General features: G+C 46.9%; 2 protein-coding genes across 2 annotated transcripts in view; one reads left to right on the plus strand and one right to left on the minus strand.

Annotated features, from left to right (window-relative positions):
• MNAT1 (MNAT1 component of CDK activating kinase) overlaps positions 1-4,341 on the minus strand; it is a 119,532-nt gene extending 115,191 nt beyond the window's left edge. The window contains exon 1 of the mRNA XM_041459414.1: positions 4,217-4,341. Coding sequence (XP_041315348.1) covers positions 4,217-4,305 — 89 coding nt within the window. The 5' untranslated portion in view covers positions 4,306-4,341. The remainder of the gene's footprint in view (positions 1-4,216) is intronic.
• Positions 4,304-15,491, plus strand: SIX4 (SIX homeobox 4). Its single transcript, XM_041459416.1, has 4 exons — positions 4,304-4,841; positions 5,378-6,254; positions 7,609-8,297; positions 10,736-15,491. Exons 1-4 carry the CDS (start codon positions 4,304-4,306, stop codon positions 11,530-11,532), a joined length of 2,901 nt encoding a protein of 966 aa, XP_041315350.1. The 3' UTR covers positions 11,533-15,491.
• Positions 15,492-17,294: the final 1,803 nt, after the last annotated feature.

The following is a 17,294-nucleotide window of genomic DNA, read 5'->3' on the forward strand; positions in this document are numbered from 1 at the left end:
ATTTAAATGAAGGAAGTGAGGAAGAGGAGAAGAATGAACAGCCAAACCTCCAGAGCACAGGATTTCATAGCAAGAAGAACCTTCACTGTAACTATCTGTCAAAAAAAGAAAAAAAACAGGACATCTGTTGCCCAACAAGTTCTCAGATATTCTGAGGTGCTTTTTTTATATAAGAGGTGGGAAGAAAAAAAAGAGGGGGGAAATAAACTGTTATAAAACGAATGGCTCTTCAAGTTTCTTTCTAATCAGAGGGCAAGAACCACCTAAGAACATGCAAGTGAAACAACCTGGCTGACAGAAGGCATAAGAAGACAACTCTCACAGTTCTTCAGAAGAGAAAACAGTCACAAAAATGAATAAAATGAACTCCTGATAAAACCACAAGCTTTCTGAAACCCAGATGAAAAAAAAGATCTGAAGCTTACTGACAAATCACCTCAGCCAAGTACAGGTTCTTCAATATTTTAAAATTCAAGGTATTTTGCAAAAGTGCAAATCACATCACTGGAGATCACTTCATTACATGAACAGCACAGTTGACAGAATAGGAAAGGTCAGGGCTTTAGGAAAGAAACTACCAGGAGGCAGCAGTGAAGGTAAAATGAAAATATTCCTTCAGAATGCCTGCAATGCAAGAAAGCACAGCTGAAGCAGGAGCGCATTAACCCACTATTAAATGAGAGGGAAAATCTCTAACAGATGATGCCAAAGCAATTGGGGCATTTTCTGCATCAATCTCCACTCAGTAAGATGGATTAGCTGGCTAATGTAACTCATAGCACAGCAAAAGGAGCAGGAGCCCAGGCTAGAACTGGGAAATGCATTACAGCAACTGCTCCAAAGCTCCCGAGCCAGCAAAGCCACGGCTCCGAATTTTCCATGCAGATTTATCGGCACACTTCAAACAAAAAGCACCACAAAGGCAATGTGCTTCTGCAGACAGCTTCATGAGCCTCCATAAACCCATGGACGTGTAGTCCATAAACCTGTGCACTATATCCAGGGGTTACAGCATTAGGAGTACATCAAGGTTTTCAAATCTGGTAGTTGTAATATTTACCCTTTGAAAACTGACAAAAGAAGTTTCGGATCATCTCTGCTCTCTGCATTAAGCCCCAACAACCTAAAGAAGAACTAAAGCACCTGCCTTTAAAGAGCAGGAAACAAGTACACAGGAAAACAGACCAGAGTCAGGCTTACCAGATCCTGGGAAGATGCCAAAATAATCTGAGGAAAAACCTCTCTCCTGCATATGTCAGATAACAGAATGGACGAGATTCAACACACAGTTTCTTAGAAACAAACTGTATCAAAGGAATATAATTCCCTCCAGTGACACAGTAACAATATAGGTAGTGAAACAGCAACTACAGGCAATATAGTTTTGGCTTAACTGGACTTTTGACACTCTTAAACTGACAGCCATATAAACTACACAAAAGCAGAACATACTGAAGTACTCAGAGATTATTACAAACCCACACCCAGAGATAAGCTATCATTATTTCAGTCTGAGAGAAAATTGGTAGCAAGCCCATTCACATGGCTTTAATCTTTTCACATTCTCCACTGTTACAGAAAGTAACCAGGGGAAGAGGGGTTTTAGCAATGAACTTACTGCAGGCAACCTCATATTTTGCTCTGCCTCACTTGGATTTCTTATGGTGACAAACAACAATTTCCACTCTCTTCCAGACATTCTGTCCACAAACTACACATTGGAAAATATCAGGATGTTAACAGAGAATAATCTCAGTTTCAAACAACTTGGATGAAGGGTCTCAGAATCCACAGTCACTTGAAGCAAATAGAAGTCACCTGAAGTAACAAATTGTTTAACAGAGCAAAAAGGTAATGATAATAATCACCTGTACAACACAACATGGAAAGCAAGCTTGAATTCTGTTCTGTCCACAGATATGCTGAGTGGTAATGTGCTAAAGAATCTGAGGCTTATGTTCAACATAAATCAAATGTATCACTGCAAAAAAACTAAATACATCAAGAGTCATCAGCCTGCCTGGATGAAATGCAGGCAGGAAAAGAATGAAAAAGAACACAAAATGAAAAGAACACAACATGATTTTGACTCTGGCTGTTGCACTAATGACTCAGATGGAACACCATGTCCAGCTTCAATAAAATGCAAACCAAGTGGAAAAGGCCTAAAAAGACCCAGTGAGAATAACGCCCAAGTGTAACAAAAAAAAAAAAAAAAAAAAAAAAAAAAAAAAAAAAAAAAAAGACATTAAAAATCACTGAAGAGAAGAGATTGAAGCAATGGGTTCTTCAGAGTGAAAAACACCAAAGAGAAAGCCCTCAAAGTTTTCCAGACATTCCTACAAAAGAGAAGTAATAAAGAGTTCACAAGTGTATAAAATGCATGGTAGAGTTCTTAAATGCTTCAATTATAGCAAATAAATTTAGATGGGAAATTAGGAGTAGCATTTTCAATGGTAACAACTGCAAAATATCAAAATAGATTGACTAAGGATAAATCTCCATTGGAAACTTATGTTAGCTCATTAAACATCCCTTCCTTGCGACTGAAATATGGTGAATTTATGAGAACAAGTCAATTACCTCCTTTCATTCACAGGTGGGTCATCTGAGCTTCCAGCTTCTAGATGAGCTACTATGAAAATCTATTAACCATTACTAAGAAACAACTTCCAGCATGAAGGCTTTATAACACTGTATGGAAACAATAACAGATATACAACCCTGAGGGAGCTCTTGGAATGAGAACACAGAGGAAAAGTGGCACACTTGAACCACATTGAGATGGAGGGTCCTTAATTACAACAAAAACAAACCCAGAGATGCAAACAAGAGCTGGGGTGCAGAAACAAGGAGGAAGACAAGAACATCAACCCCAAAGACGGTGTCAGCAACTGCACCCAGTAAAGCAGAAAACACCATTAACTGTCTCAAGCAAAACTCAGCTACAAAAAAAAAAAAAAAACCAAAACAACTGAGAAGCAAAGCAGGAGAGCAAACTGAGACATGCTGTCCTCTGCTGGAAGCGGCTCTGGAGGAGCCTGAAAGCTCATCGGGACCACTTTGATCACTCCTTTGATCTCTGGGGAATGCAAGATCCAGGCATGGCTTTAAACCCGCACAGCTCTGCCTGAACGGGGCTGCTGCTTTCTCAACTCCAGCACTGCTGTCACCAAAGGGACACTGCTGAGGCCACCACCACACCTTCATGGCAAGAGAAGAGAACAGGAGCAGGGAACAGAATGAAAAGGAACACTTTTTTCCTAAGACAACGAGATAAATCCTTTCTTGTAATTGACTTCCTTCATCCTGTTCACTTACAGCAATGTAACAAGGCAAGCAAAAGCTCCCAGGCTGCATTTTTTCAATGTCATTCACACGTGGTTTAAAAACATACACATCACAGGAAAGATGACAAGACAAAAATAAAAACTATAGAAAGGGCTGCTACTGCAGTACTGGACTTGTATGGTGCACATCCAAAAAGAATTTAGAGTACAGCCTTTCAAACTTCCACACTAAGTAAGGATGGGCTCCAGATCTGAAAGTGAATGAGTTCAGGTTATTTGTGACTTAAATCAGCAAGACTTATCTGTGACTAAAATCAGCAACAGCCAGTGCTGGGTACTATGTAAGGGCTGAATTTTGGGAGAAAAGGGAAAAAAGTAATGACTGTTCTTGGGAGAAAAAAAAAAAAAAAAAACAACCCACGAATGAGTTAAGACTACCATCAGCACAGGTTCGCAAGAGGATTTCCCAACATTTAAACCAGCACCAAACCTTCAGCAAAGCACTCTTCATTCAGCAGAACTAACACATTAAAATAATACAACAAAACACCTTTTTCCTTTACTCGAGCACAGTTTTAAACAAGAAATGTTTAACTCTACGGGAAATGTTTTTCCCCCTGCGCTCTCCGCTCCGCACGCCGAAGCGCGGCGGGACAGGAGCGTGTCCCGAGCTCCCGCCGGGTCCCGGGGGTTCCTCCCCGGGAATTTCACTGCACAGAAGGCAGTCAAACCCACACCGGAGCCAGCCCGGGCTGACACGGGCCCGACCGGCCCGGAGCCGCCTCGCAAGCGCCGCTCGGGTCTGGCGGAGCCGCTGCCGCTGCCGCCCCCGGACCGGCCGAAGCAGCGACCCCTTCCCCCAGGCCCCGCCGAGCGGCCGGGGCTCCGGACCGCGCCCGCTCCCCCCGGGGCCCGGCGCCACTCACAGCGTGTGCCCGCAGACGTTGACCATCAGCTTCAGGGAGGGGTTGCGGTACTTGGTGGTCTTGCATCGCGGGCAGCCCAAGTCGTCCATGGCCGCCTCCCGCTCCCCTCCCTCCTCCCGCCGCGCCTTCCGCCTTCCGGTGCCGCCAACAAACGGCCCCGCCGCCGCCCAGCGCCGCCCCGCGCGTTCCGCACGCGCCCCGGCCCCGACACCGCCCGCCCGAGAAGAGCCCGGGCGGCAGCGCCTGACCGGCGGCGGGGCTGCGGGGCTGCCCGGGCCCCAGAGCTCCGGAGTGACACGGGGAGACGGGGGATACCTGCCCGTGACTGACCAAGAGGAACCACCGAATCAATCACTTCGGGAAAGACCAGCGTGTCAACCAGACCTTGGCACTAAGTGCCACGTCCAGTGTATCCTTAAACGCCTCCAGGGATGGCAACTCCACCGCCTCCCTGGACAGCCCATTCCAATGTTTAATTACTCTTTCTGCGGAGAAATTCCTCCGAGTGTCCAACCTAAACTTCCACTGGCGCTGCTGAGTCTGTCCCCCCGTCCTGTCGCTGGTAGCTCGGGAGAGCCCGACCCCCACCCGGCTGCAGCCTCCTTTCGGGGAGTCGCAGACAGTGGTAAAGTCACCCCCGAGCCTCCTTTTCTCCAGGCGAAACACCCCCACCTCCCTCAAGCGCTTCCCATAGGACTTGTGCTCCAGACCCTTCCCGGCTCCGCTACCCTTCTCTGGACTCGCTCCAGCACTTCAGTGACTTTCTTGAAGTGAGGGGCCCAGAAGCGGACACAGCAAAACTCCCTCAGCCCCAGCAACGGCAGCAGACAGCACCGGGAGCGTTTTAACCCTTCCCCTTCCCGGGAAAGCCGCAGGTGACGGAGCCGCCGCTCCCCGGGGGCTCCAGGTGGAGACGGGAGTGGGGGGGAGCGGAGAGAGGAGCGCGGCCGCTTGATTGACGGTTGCCATGGAGACGCCGTAGCCCCGCCCTCCCGGTGCGTCGCAGCCAATGGGCGGGCGCGGCCGGGGCAGCGGTGGGCGGGGCCACATAGTCTTGCGGCGGGTGCGGGAGTCGCGGCGGGGGGAGCGGCGGAGCGCGGCCGGGATACAGCAGCGATCCCGGATGGTCACTGCGGGGCCGGGGGAAACCTGATCGGCTAGAGCAGGAGGAGGAGAGAGATAGGAAGGGGGGAGAGGAGGAGAAGGGAACGTCTTCTGCCTCCCCCGCCGCGGACGACATCGTGATCGCGGTAGAGATCAAGGAGGAAAATGTGATGGAAATGCTCTCCGAAGCCCCCGATGGGCCCGCGCCGCCGCCCCCTCCCGCCGCTGCCCAGTTCCCCATGGAGCATGCAGGCTCCGCTGCCGCCGGCGAGGAGGGAGCCGCGGAACAGGTACTGCTCCATACGGAACTCCTGGCCAGGAATCACCACGCTGCCTCCTCTCCCTCCTCTTCATCTTCTTCCTCCTCCTCCTCGTCGCAGACCCCCTTGGCTTTCTCCCCGGACCACGTCGCCTGCGTGTGCGAGGCGCTGCAGCAAGGTGGGAACCTGGACCGCCTGGCCAGGTTCCTGTGGTCTTTGCCCCCGAGCGATCTGCTACGTGGCAACGAGAGCCTGATGAAAGCCCGGGCGCTGGTGGCTTTTCACCAGGGCATCTACGCCGAGCTGTACAGCATCCTGGAAAGCCACAACTTCGACTCTTCCAACCACCCGCTGCTGCAGGAGCTCTGGTACAAAGCTCGCTACACCGAGGCGGAGCGAGCCCGGGGCAGACCCTTGGGGGCGGTGGACAAGTACAGGTTGCGGAGGAAATACCCCCTGCCCAGGACCATCTGGGACGGCGAGGAGACGGTCTACTGCTTCAAGGAGAAGTCCCGCAACGCGCTGAAGGAGCTCTACAAGCAGAACCGATACCCCTCGCCCGCCGAGAAGCGCAACCTGGCCAAGATCACCGGGCTGTCCCTCACCCAGGTCAGCAACTGGTTCAAGAACCGCAGGCAGCGGGACCGCAACCCTTCCGAGACCCAGTCCAAAAGGTGAGGGAAAACTTTTCCTCCCCGCCCCCTCTCCCGCCTGCCTTTCCCTCTCCCGGCTCTTTCTTCCCTTGCAAACATGGCGCTTACCTTCGGTGCGCCTCGTCCTCCCCTCCTTCCTCCTCCCCGCTCCCTCGTTCCCAACACACCCACCCGGCCCGGGCGTGCGAGGCGGCGCGGGGAAACTTCCCGGACCCGCCGCCCCGCGCTCCCGGGAGAGCTCCCGGCACGGGGGAGCCGCGGGGCGGACTCCCGGGAGGGGACGGGACGGGGGTGTTTGTTCCCCCCGCTCCTTGTTTTTATTCAATTGTCGCGCCTGACAGAGTTAATCATTGACGGCCGGAGGACGCGCGGGGTCCCGGCGCTCCCTCTGTTTTGAAACCTGACTCGGGAGCGGGCCGGGCTCGGGTTTCAGCGGGGGAGCGGGGCCGGTTCCCGGGGCTCCCGGCCGCGCCGCGGGGCGGGAGAGCGGCCCCGGCCCCGCTCCGCCCGCGGCTCGGGCTCGGCTCCCCCCGCCCCGCGGCGGGGGCGCGGGCAGGTGGAGGTGACCTCCCCGCTCCCGCCCCCCGCCTTCCTCCGGGAAGGGACGGGAAGGGGGGAGAAAGCGCGGGGAGGAGGGGGGAGGAAGGGAGCGGGGAGAGAAGGAGGGAAAGCGGCCGGCGGAGGGGGCCCCAAGGCATTTCTCAACCAAGGGCGCGATTGTGCCGCCGCGGCCCCTCTCCGCGGGACACATCAAAGGGCGAGGGGGGAGGGAGGGGAGTGCGACCGAAAAATGCAGCCGAGGGCGGACCAGTCAGCGAAAAAACCCGGCGCAGCCCCGGGCGGAGGCACAAAGGCCGCCCCCCATCTCTCCGTCCCTCCCCCCGGCCGCCCGGCACGGCCGGAGGTGCCTCCGCCGGCACCGGGGGCAGCGCGGGCCGGGGTCTCCCCCTTCCCCCGGGCCGGGGGCGGCAGGCTGAGCCCGGAGGGTCCGGCGGCGCTTCCCGGCCTTGCCTCACCTCCCAGCGCTTTGCCAAATGGCCGCGGCCGGTCTCACACGTGTGGGCACCGCGGGCCGGCGGAGGGGGGCCCAGGCAGCCCCCTTCGGTCGCCGGCGTGGAGGAATTTATTTACAACTCCATAACTCAGTCTGTAAAGTTTGTCCTTTGGCGAGTGTTTGGTTTGATGTGTTCTATTCTAAGAAACCTCCTCCCTGGGCTTAAATATCAGTTTAAAGTGCCTTGTAAAGGCAAAACACAGAAAAAAAATTGTTCGTGGAAACTCCCACATACTTGTGTTAAAGCAAGAAGTCCCCCTTGGTGCAGAGATCCTGGTACGCCGTGGTAATGCAATGTCATCTCTCCATCTTTTCCCATAGCGAGTCAGATGGCAACCCAAGCACGGAAGATGAATCCAGTAAGGGGCGGGAGGATTTATCTCCCCATCCACTCTCCAGCTCATCTGACGGCGTTACCAGCCTCAGCCTTCCCGGCCACATGGAGCCTGTCTACATGCAGCAGCTTGGAAACACTAAAATAGCCTTGAGTTCGTCCGGTGTCCTGTTGAATGGGAACCTCATGCCTGCCAGTACCTCTCCTGTCTTCCTCAATGGTAGCTCGTTTCTTCAGGGACCCAACAGTGTCATACTCAATGGACTCAGCGTGGGCACTTCGCAGACTGTTACCTTAAATTCGCCCAAAACTGCGGCGAGTGTTGTGAGCAACGGGGTGTCCATCACTGACATACTGTCCTCATCGTCGTCAGAAGATGTTAAAGACTTCAAACTCCTTCAGGCTTCAGTCCCCAATGCCACAGCAGCCTTCAGCCCTAGCAACATCCCAGTCACTTTCCCAGGATTGATACCGAGCTCAGAGGTGAAAAGGGAAGGTGTAGAAACTGCTGCTTCCCAGGATGGAGGCTCCGTAGTTACTTTTACTGCTCCTGTCCAAATAAACCAGTATGGCATTGTCCAGATCCCCAATTCAGGAACAAATGGCCAGCTGCTGAACGGAAGCATTGGTTTTTCTTCTCTGCAGCTGCCACCAGTTTCTGTGGCAGCTTCACAAGGTAAAAGCTTTGCCTCTTGCAGTAAGAGGTATGACAAAAAGTTGGAATGAGGCACACTTGGCATTTTAGAAGCTGTGGTCCTTTTCTTCCAAGGTATCAACATAGTATCTCAGCTGTGGCCACACACAGAACATCAAATAATACTGTTTGCCTTCCTTTACAGTGGTTTATGCTCCTGGGCAGACTGTTAGATGAAGCTGAGCTCCTCTGTTAAAAGGTTGGAAGGAGGTCTGGTAATTTACACCCCTTTCATCTCATGCTGTTGACAGAAGTCTGTGATAGGAGTCTTCACAAATATCTGTAAATTTTACGTGTTTCAGTAATTCAAAATATTCCCCATTTGCCACTGAATTCTTTTAATGAGAAGGTTCATAAAAATGAAAATTATGGCAGCTGGAAATTGTTACCGTTGTTGTTCCTGTGGTGGTTGTTTTGTTTTTTTGTTTTCTTAATGAAGGCATTTCACAAAAATACATTTCGAATTACTGTAGACACAACAAGACCGAGCAGTTGCTTGTACATTTTCTGTTCCATAATTAAGAAAGATTGAACTTGAGGGAAACCATAGAAGTAAGCACTAGCTTGTAGATATAAAATGTGAGGCTCTTTGGATAAAACTGCCCTCAGTCCAAGGGAAATATGTCATCACAGGTTCATGTGCCAAGTGTGCAGGCTCCTCCCCAAGTTTGCTTTAGAGTTGGTCTTAGCATACCATAGTCTGAATCTTGCAGCTGGCCAGGAAGAATCCCAGGGAGCACAAACCTAGTTCTGGATCCCTTTTTGAAGCAGGTCTGTTAAAAAGCACAGTTGAACATCTTTGGTACTCATTGGCCACTTTATCTTTGATTATGAAAATGATTAAACTGGGATGATTCTCTCTGGTTTCAGGGGTGGTGAATACTGTAGTGAAAGTCAAATTGTGCTGGTGTGCTACTTTGAATTTAATGTGTATAGGGTGTGAATTGTTCTTGCTGAAGCACAGGGAGAAACACTGAAGCTGTGCAACCACATTTCAAATGGGTGCACAATTATAAGGTCCTAAAATGTGGCACTCACAGGCACTGGAAGTTATTGGCACATAGTTTAAGCAAGATTAAAGAGAGAAGACACTGAGTCTGAATGCCACCTGTAATTACTAAAGCCACTTAATCCACATGCTCCAAGGCATAAACTAACAGCCAGCAAAGGTGAGAAAGAAAGTTCTGTCCTTTTAAGTATTGTAGGACTATTGTATTTTAAAGTCCTAAGATTCATAATAAGCTCTTCTCTGACCATTTTTCCTATTGTTAAAAATACTGACTGCCCACTGCAGAGTGATCCACCTCTTCTTTGGTGCAGAGAAAAGTTCTGGTTGTCTTGGATGGATAGCTGGCTCCCTATTCCAAGTGAAGCATGCTGCAGGCTATTTCAAGTAAGCCAGTAAATAATACTGACAGGTAACTTCAAGTTACCTGGCTTTGTTATTCTGGTTTACCCATATGCATAACATCTTCCAATATCATAATTGATTAACTTAAATTAATAGGAAACTAAAATATTCCCCATGTGAGAAATTCATCTTCAGTGCTGTTCTAAAATATTCAGCTGTGTCCAACGGTAATCTCTTATAATTAAACTGCTTTTGAGAAAGAGAGGTGTTCCAAGTGGGACTCAGTCCCAAGAGCCAGTATTTCTTATTTTAGGAATTACCTTAATGACAACTGACATGGCAAGTCCAGTGAAAACAGCTTCAGGTCATCTCTGGCCACCTCTCCTTGCTTTGGCTCACTACAGCATCACACGAGCAGTGCCATGGCTTCCAGCAAGGGCAGGCAGTGCTGGGTGACTTTTCACAGCGTGCTGGATGTGGTGGGATTAGGATTTTATAAAAACATGAAAAAGCAAGGTGAAAGGGAATAGAGCTGAGTGCTTGAGGATTACCGAGTTAGACCAATAGAAATTACCGGTTTCTCGTGTTTTCTGTGAGGGTTGGCTCGGGCAGGTTCTCCCCAGCAGCAGTGGATTTCATGTGACGTGTCTCCAGTTCCCACACACAAGCTGTAGTCTGTCACTGAACTATCTTTAATAGCTTTTCATGCTTCTATTCTTAGATGGAAATTGAGTGGTGGCAACTAGTGAAGGCCAAAGCACATTCATTTTAGTCACATGGCTGGGGACTGTTTGCTCCTTAATGAGAGTCTGAAAGATACCTAATCTAATATATCAGAAACTTCTTTCTTTTTTTTTTTTTAACTTTCTAGAAGCAACTTCTATTAACAGCATTGATTTTTTTTTTTTTACATCAAGTTTTCTCTCACCTGCTACAAAAGTCACTTTTCAGTGTTGCATGAAATATTAGTGTATGAGTATACTGCAAAGGTAAAAAAGACCAGGACTGCGTAGCTCTCTGCCAGCTGTAATAATCTCTGTTTTCTTTTCTTTTGCTTCCCTTTCCCTAGGTAATGTTTCAGCAAACCCCAGCACATCTGATGGAGGAACTTTTACGAGTGAATCTTCGACAGTGCAGCAAGGAAAGGTTTTCTTCAGCCCCCTCACCCCGAGTGCCGTGGTTTATACAGTTCCCAATTCGGGCCAGGCAGTAGGATCTGTCAAGCAAGAAGGACTGGAAAGAAGCCTGGTGTTTTCTCAGTTGATGCCAGTCAGTCAGAACACACAACTGAACGTCAACATGTCTTCTGAAAATATATCCAGTGCAGGGCTCCAGTCCCTGGCCTCCTCCTTAGTGAATGTAACGCCCTCACATAATTTTTCCCTCACACCACCAACTCTTTTAAATGCTGCAGAACTGAGCTCTGGTATCTCGGAGAGCCAGGCCATGTCTTCACCCGTGACCAGTACCTCTACAGTGATATCTATCAGCAACACTAACTATGCAACCCTTCAGAACTGTCCCCTCATCACCAGTCAGGATCTGTTGTCCATTTCCACAGCGCAGCCCGTGCTTGGAGAAATCGTTTCGACGAGTGGAGACCGTGTCAGCCACCCCCCTGCACAAGTGCACCAGGATTTTGGCAGAGAGCAGAGGTTGGTTCTGCAAGCTGTACCTGATGTCAAAGAGAATTTCTTACCTAATTCTGAGAGTAAGTCAACTGGCAATTTAATGATGCTGGATTCCAAATCTAAGTATGTTATGAGTAACATGGTTGACACGGTGTGTGAAGAACTGGAAACGGACAAAAAAGAACTTGCCAAACTGCAGACAGTTCAGATGGATGAAGTTATGCAAGACTTGTAACTTCTTTATTTTCTTGCTTTCTGTTTTAATAGATAAGTCTCCTGTTGAGGCCCTAACAAACACCTAGTGGAGTGTTTGTGGGTTTTTTGTTTGGTGGGTTGTTTTTTTTTCATTTAAAGAAATCAGAAGAACATTTAAGTGGTCTGAATCAATGTACAGAGGAATCTCCAGCAATGGAATTAGGTTGCCACACTTGGTTTGCATGCAGTATTCTCTTTTAAGCAGATTAAAGGAGAAAGGAAATGGCCAGGGCAAGTACTGAGGAATGGGTACAGGTTTGGCTACCAGATACTACCCTGAAAATTTAACTAGACTCTCCATAGTACAACATACTCTTAACAGTAAGTATACACTCCTAGCTTCATATGGAAAACAAAAATCTCACTCCAAAATGGTAGAAGCAATGCAGACATTTTTTTTCTGTTTACTTCCAGTCCATGGGCATTGAGAGATTTCTAAGAAACTCTAGACGATACCTCTCTGGCTACTTTTATGTTGTTTGAGGTTAAGAAACAAAACAAAATTGTTACTGGTATGTTTGCTTTTTTTCTAGCAGACTTGCATTTAAACCAAAAGTCTCACATCAATCATGTACAGGTTTCTAAATGCTACAGCTAGCATTTTGTCTGTGCACCAGAAAAAGCATCATTTGAAACTCTAATTATGCAATTCAGAAGCTTTCTATCCAGTATGAATGTAAATATTGTTTCAGTTCTTATAAAGGAGACTTTTTTTTTTTAATTAGTACAATGGATTTTATTTATGGTTTATGTTCCCTTTCACTTTAGACACAATGCATTGAAAAGGAAAACGTTTTCTGGCTGTTTAATTTATTTTATTGTTTGAGCAGGAAGTAAGCGTAGTTATTTCTGACAAGGTTTTACTTTTTTGTAGTTTTTTTTCAAGCAATAGACTGTAAAAGTAAAATGTTAATCACACTGAAACTAGAAAATTAATTCCCAGTCTCACAAACCCAGGAGGTCACTGTTTCTACCCCCTCTGTCTTTGTGTTCAGGGGTTTTTTTTTGTTTGTTTTGTTAGTAATTTGCTATTTAGTTGAACCCTTTTGTGTATTTTTTACAGAATTCCACGTGCCTTTCTTCCTAGTGGCCTTATCTTTGTTACTAAAGCACAGTGGCGGGAGGAATGAAAACACTGATTTGCAAATATCCGTCCTCAGGGCCAAATCCTGATGCCTTACTTCTGCAAGTAGACCCTCTGACTTGGGTGCCCCTGCTTGCACGAGTAAGAAGAGGTTTTGAGAGTCTTCTGGACCTGGTGGGTGACATTTCCTGGCAGTGCAGAGAGCCAAGCGTGGCTCCTTGTGCCCCACGTCAGCAGGACAGGAGGGGTCTGCAGAGGAACCACAGAGGCTCTTGGCTCCGTGAGATGAGCAGGAAAGGTTGGATGGGCAGGCCAAGGAAGGGAAGCCCACGTTTACACATTGGCCAAACAGCCCACGTGGGAGGGCTTCAGCTGCTGGTGGGGCAAGGCCCCCACCCAGCTGAGTGTGTATTTATAAATATCCTGCCAGGAGAAGCAGCCTGTGGTGGGAATACAGCAGCCATGGTCCCTGCCTGGCTGGGGATGGGTATCCGCACCTTTCTCCCTGGGCACAGCAGGAGCAGGGGGAACAGATCTTAACCTTTCCTCCAGAGGAGTTCTTGTAGCATGGAAAAGCACATCCTTATAGCTTTAAAATAATAGCAAGAATTCAGATGTACAAAAGTGACGTGCTGTTAATGCTGGTGGGTTTGGTTTTGTTACATTTTATCCTGATGTGAATATATACAGTGACTAAAGCATGTGTTCATCCTCATCAGGGGCCTGGTCCGAAGCCTTTGGAAGGCAATGGGAAATGTTTTCATGAGCTTCTGTGGGCTCTGAAGCAGGCTCAGGACAGAACAAGATCACTTGTAGAGGACAAAAAAAAAAATGGAAAGGAAAGATAATTAAGGTGGCATATCCCAGTGTGTTTGTCTTGGTTTAACTGGTTCCATGGAAAGCTTTTGGGGAATGAAGGTTTTTTGTGCACCGTGAGCACGGCATTGGCATTCTCTTTGTGGTTTTGCACTATATTGCGTATTTTGCAAGGTTTTCTGTGGAGCCTTGAGGCTGAGGTCTGTCAGTGAGTGCCAGAGTCTGTGCTGTGAGCCAGGGCTGCAGGGAGGAGAGCAGGAAAAGGGAAGAAGGAGTGTGCAAGGGGAGCACTTGCAGCTGCACGGAGTCACTGACACTGCAGGCAGGAGCAGCCCATCAGCAGTTGGCTGTCCCCCCGTGCTCCCAGGCAAACAGGGTGTTTGAGGCAAGTGCTTTAAAGCAGAGATTATCACAAGCAGGACATGGAGCTGTATGTTCCCCTGGCACCACTTTCCCTGACGTTCCCGGGAGCTCCGCGTGAGCAGGGAATCGGATAGTCCAGAGTTCTCCTAACCACTCTGCTTGTTTATCTGTTTGCTGGGCCCCAGCATGAGCAATCTGTTTCCCACCTCTTCTTCACCCATGTAACTAAGATGGTGATGACAGTAGCTGTATATGCTTTGCATGAAATCATTCAGCCATTTGGAAAATTAGAAATACCCCGTATCGCTGTCATTTTAATGGAGAATGTGTACTTGGCTCTGAAGGAGTTGATGGTGGATTAACATTTGGTCTGTGAAGCTCAGACTATATTTGGAGGCAAGCTAGGGAATATTTCAGAGCAGTTGTTGGTGTGATCATCTCTCGTAATTGAAGAGACTATGGTGTTACAATAGTACCTGTTACTTTATTTTTAATTTTTCCTTCTTTGCATTCGTTGTGTTACTGAGGCTCTGAATGCCATGGCTTTGCAGCACAGTTGATGTGGAAAACTGTGTATTTTGTTACAGTGGCACATTTCTTGGAGTGTCTGGTACTTCTAATAGGAGACTTCCCACTCTTCACTGGGAGTGGAGGATGTACATAAAAGCAGTGTTTTGGGACAAAGTGAGATTAATCTATTCTAGTCTTCCAGATATCGAGTAACTTCCTATTATCTTTTACTCTTTCTTTCTTTCTCCCATTGAAAATAAGTGTCATTCCCTCCAGATAACGTAGTTATAACCTCATGTTTTCTGCAGGTACATATGCACAATATAAAGACTCATTGCACGGTACAGTGTGTTTAAAATAGAAATTTAAATAAGTAGTTTTATTCCTTACAAGGGTAAGTTTTTATTTTGTGGCCCTCAGGCAGGCAGGCTCACTGCTCTCAATAGACAGTACTCAAAAGCCCCAAAAAGTGTCCAGGGCCAGATCTTTGGCTGCTGTAAATAAGGCATTGCTCCACTGATTCCCAAACCAAGGATTTTTACGTGGTGGTTAGAGGATTTGGATGCTGGTCTCCCACACATGGGGAGGCAGTGAGTGTCCAAGCCCCACAGACAGCCCTTATTATCACATTCTGTTGTTTAAATGGAAGGTATGTCTACCTGGCATACACATTCCTTCTCTTCCCTCCCTCTCTGTTATGGATGAGAGTAAAGGATCATTTCAACTTCACATATGTTTGTAACTTCTAAGTCCACTGGAAATCTTACAGAAAACATTGCCAAATTCTACTGCTTTACTAGTCCCAGACTCAGCTTTGAAAAATATGCCTAAGGAAATTCTCAAAAAGCACGATGTTAAAAACCCCTCTCTTCTTTACTACTTTTGATTAAAGCTGCCTCTGTTTCACCCAGAGTTTTGCAGGAAACATAATGAATTTGAATGCTCTGTGTGGACTATTTGCAGCATTATCCCTGTGGTCTTACCTGCAAGGACATTTCAGCAATGTAAATCACAGACATCCATTGAGGCCAGGTCCTCAGCTGGGCTAAACAAGCACATTTCCTTTGACTTTAATGTCCTTTTTTGCCAGCTGGGAATATGGTCCATTCATTTCACTGGTGTTAGGTCAGGGATGGATTTGGCCCAGTAGACAGTGGCAGCACAAACCAGAGCACAAGGCTGGCACTTGGGTAGAACCAAACAGTCACAGTCTATCAAAGCATATACCTCTTCCCATTTACTGCTTTCCCCTACCTGTGGATTCAGGAAGACTCATTCAGAAGGTGGCTTTACCCAGAGGTGAGGCTGGAACTGTCATTACTGCTCTCAGTCTGAGACTGATGACAATAATGGGCAGGTTCTGACTTCAAATCATGTAAAATCACCTCAATAATGATTTTCATTTAAATAAATCAGGGTGGAATTTGGCCCTGTGTGCACAGGAGCTTTTCATGTACATACATTTCCAGTGTCTGTGCACTTTCCTTAGCAAGGGGGATGAACAAGAGGGTGCATCCCTCCAGTAACATGTGAGGTATGTGTGCATGGCTCTGGGGACATGAACTGCCCAGTGCTTGAGGTCGAGAAGAGTGTCAAATCATGAAAAAGAATAGTAATTTTATAATTCTGAAAACAAAAATAATGGTATTTTTAAAAGCAACGATGCCTGAAGTCTTCCTGTATCTCCTAGGAGTTATTATCTTGAAGGATATTTTATACCTTAGTTGTATGTTTCATATAATTTAAAACTTGCTTCTTAAATTTCTGAACTCAAGGAGGGGGTGAATCTTCTGACTTTCAGGGTTCACATTCAGAGGATATTTGTTCTTTTGCTGCATGTACTGTTTGTCCAGAACTAACCAGTTATTTCTCCAATATGGGTTTTATTGTGCCTTACAACAAATATTAAATTTAAGCGGAATGTACGCGTTAGAGGAGGGAATAATCAAGAAGACTTTACTGCACTGTTAGGTGATGCTGCCCCAGAGTGTATCATCAAACATATCTGTGCTTAATTACCCAACCAAAGAGATCTAAAGTATGTATGTTTGTTGTACTGTAATAGGGGTTTGTGCCTGGACAATTAAGTGTTTTATTTGTATTCTGAGATGATGTGAACTTATTTTTCTAAACACTATACTGAATAAACTTTATATTTATACACATCTTGTGTAAATATTTCTCTTTGGATGTCATGTGAGGGCTTTGAATTTTGATTTGGAAAAGCAATCTGAAGTAGAAACTTGGCTTCTAATGACTCATCATGAAAGATGATGGCAACTAGGAGTGCCTGTGCTTGCCAGGGATTTGATCTGCACCCTATTTAAGCAAGAATGAGACTTTCTGTTGACTTGAGGGGGTTTTGTTGGAATTCTAAAATACTAAATTAAAAACCATAAATCTTATACCTCATATTGAACCTATTTGTGTCTCAAACTAAATTTATACTGTAATTAGTTGGATACTATTAAAATCTACTTCCACCTGCTAGTTAGGGCTAGTCAGTATTTACTTGTGGTTCCCATGACATTGGCGTGTGTTCTGTGTCAGGGGCTTTTTTTGGGTAGGTGTACTCCTATTTGCTAAATTCCCGTTTGTTGAAATTTTTCTTTAAAATGTTTCACATAGTGTCAGACTTGGTTTTGGCAGCCTTTTGAGAACAGCTTGAAATGTTATGTTCCCCTGATATTAAAAGATTTAAACACATTACCATATTACTTCAGATCTGTGTTCCAAGTACCAGCATTGCCTGGTTACGACTTTGATGCCAAAATGAATGACACTAAATCCAAATAGACTAATCTGTGCAGGTGAAATAGTTTCCCTTAGTGAAGCTGTATACATTAGACATAATTAACAGCCTGCACATGCCAGCAGGAAAACACCCTTCCATCCCTTTAAACTGTGTTTAGGCCAGAGGAAGCACGGTGAGGTTGGGGAGATTTTTTTTTTGTTTGTTTGTTTTTAAT

This window comes from Pyrgilauda ruficollis, unplaced genomic scaffold (genome assembly GCF_017590135.1).
Source record: "Pyrgilauda ruficollis isolate IOZ18807 unplaced genomic scaffold, ASM1759013v1 scaffold135, whole genome shotgun sequence".
Taxonomy (NCBI): Eukaryota; Metazoa; Chordata; class Aves; order Passeriformes; family Passeridae; genus Pyrgilauda; species Pyrgilauda ruficollis.

What these genes read in the sequence shown, in the direction of transcription:
- SIX4 (XM_041459416.1), top strand. Translation starts at nt 4,304, where the DNA reads ATGGCCGCCTCCCGCTCCCCTCCCTCCTCCCGCCGCGCCTTCCGCCTT. An exon ending in TCCGAGACCCAGTCCAAAAG is followed by an intron (nt 6,255 to 7,608) that starts GTGAGGGAAAAC and finishes CTTTTCCCATAG; the next exon opens with CGAGTCAGATGGCAACCCAA. An exon ending in TTCTGTGGCAGCTTCACAAG is followed by an intron (nt 8,298 to 10,735) that starts GTAAAAGCTTTG and finishes CCCTTTCCCTAG; the next exon opens with GTAATGTTTCAGCAAACCCC.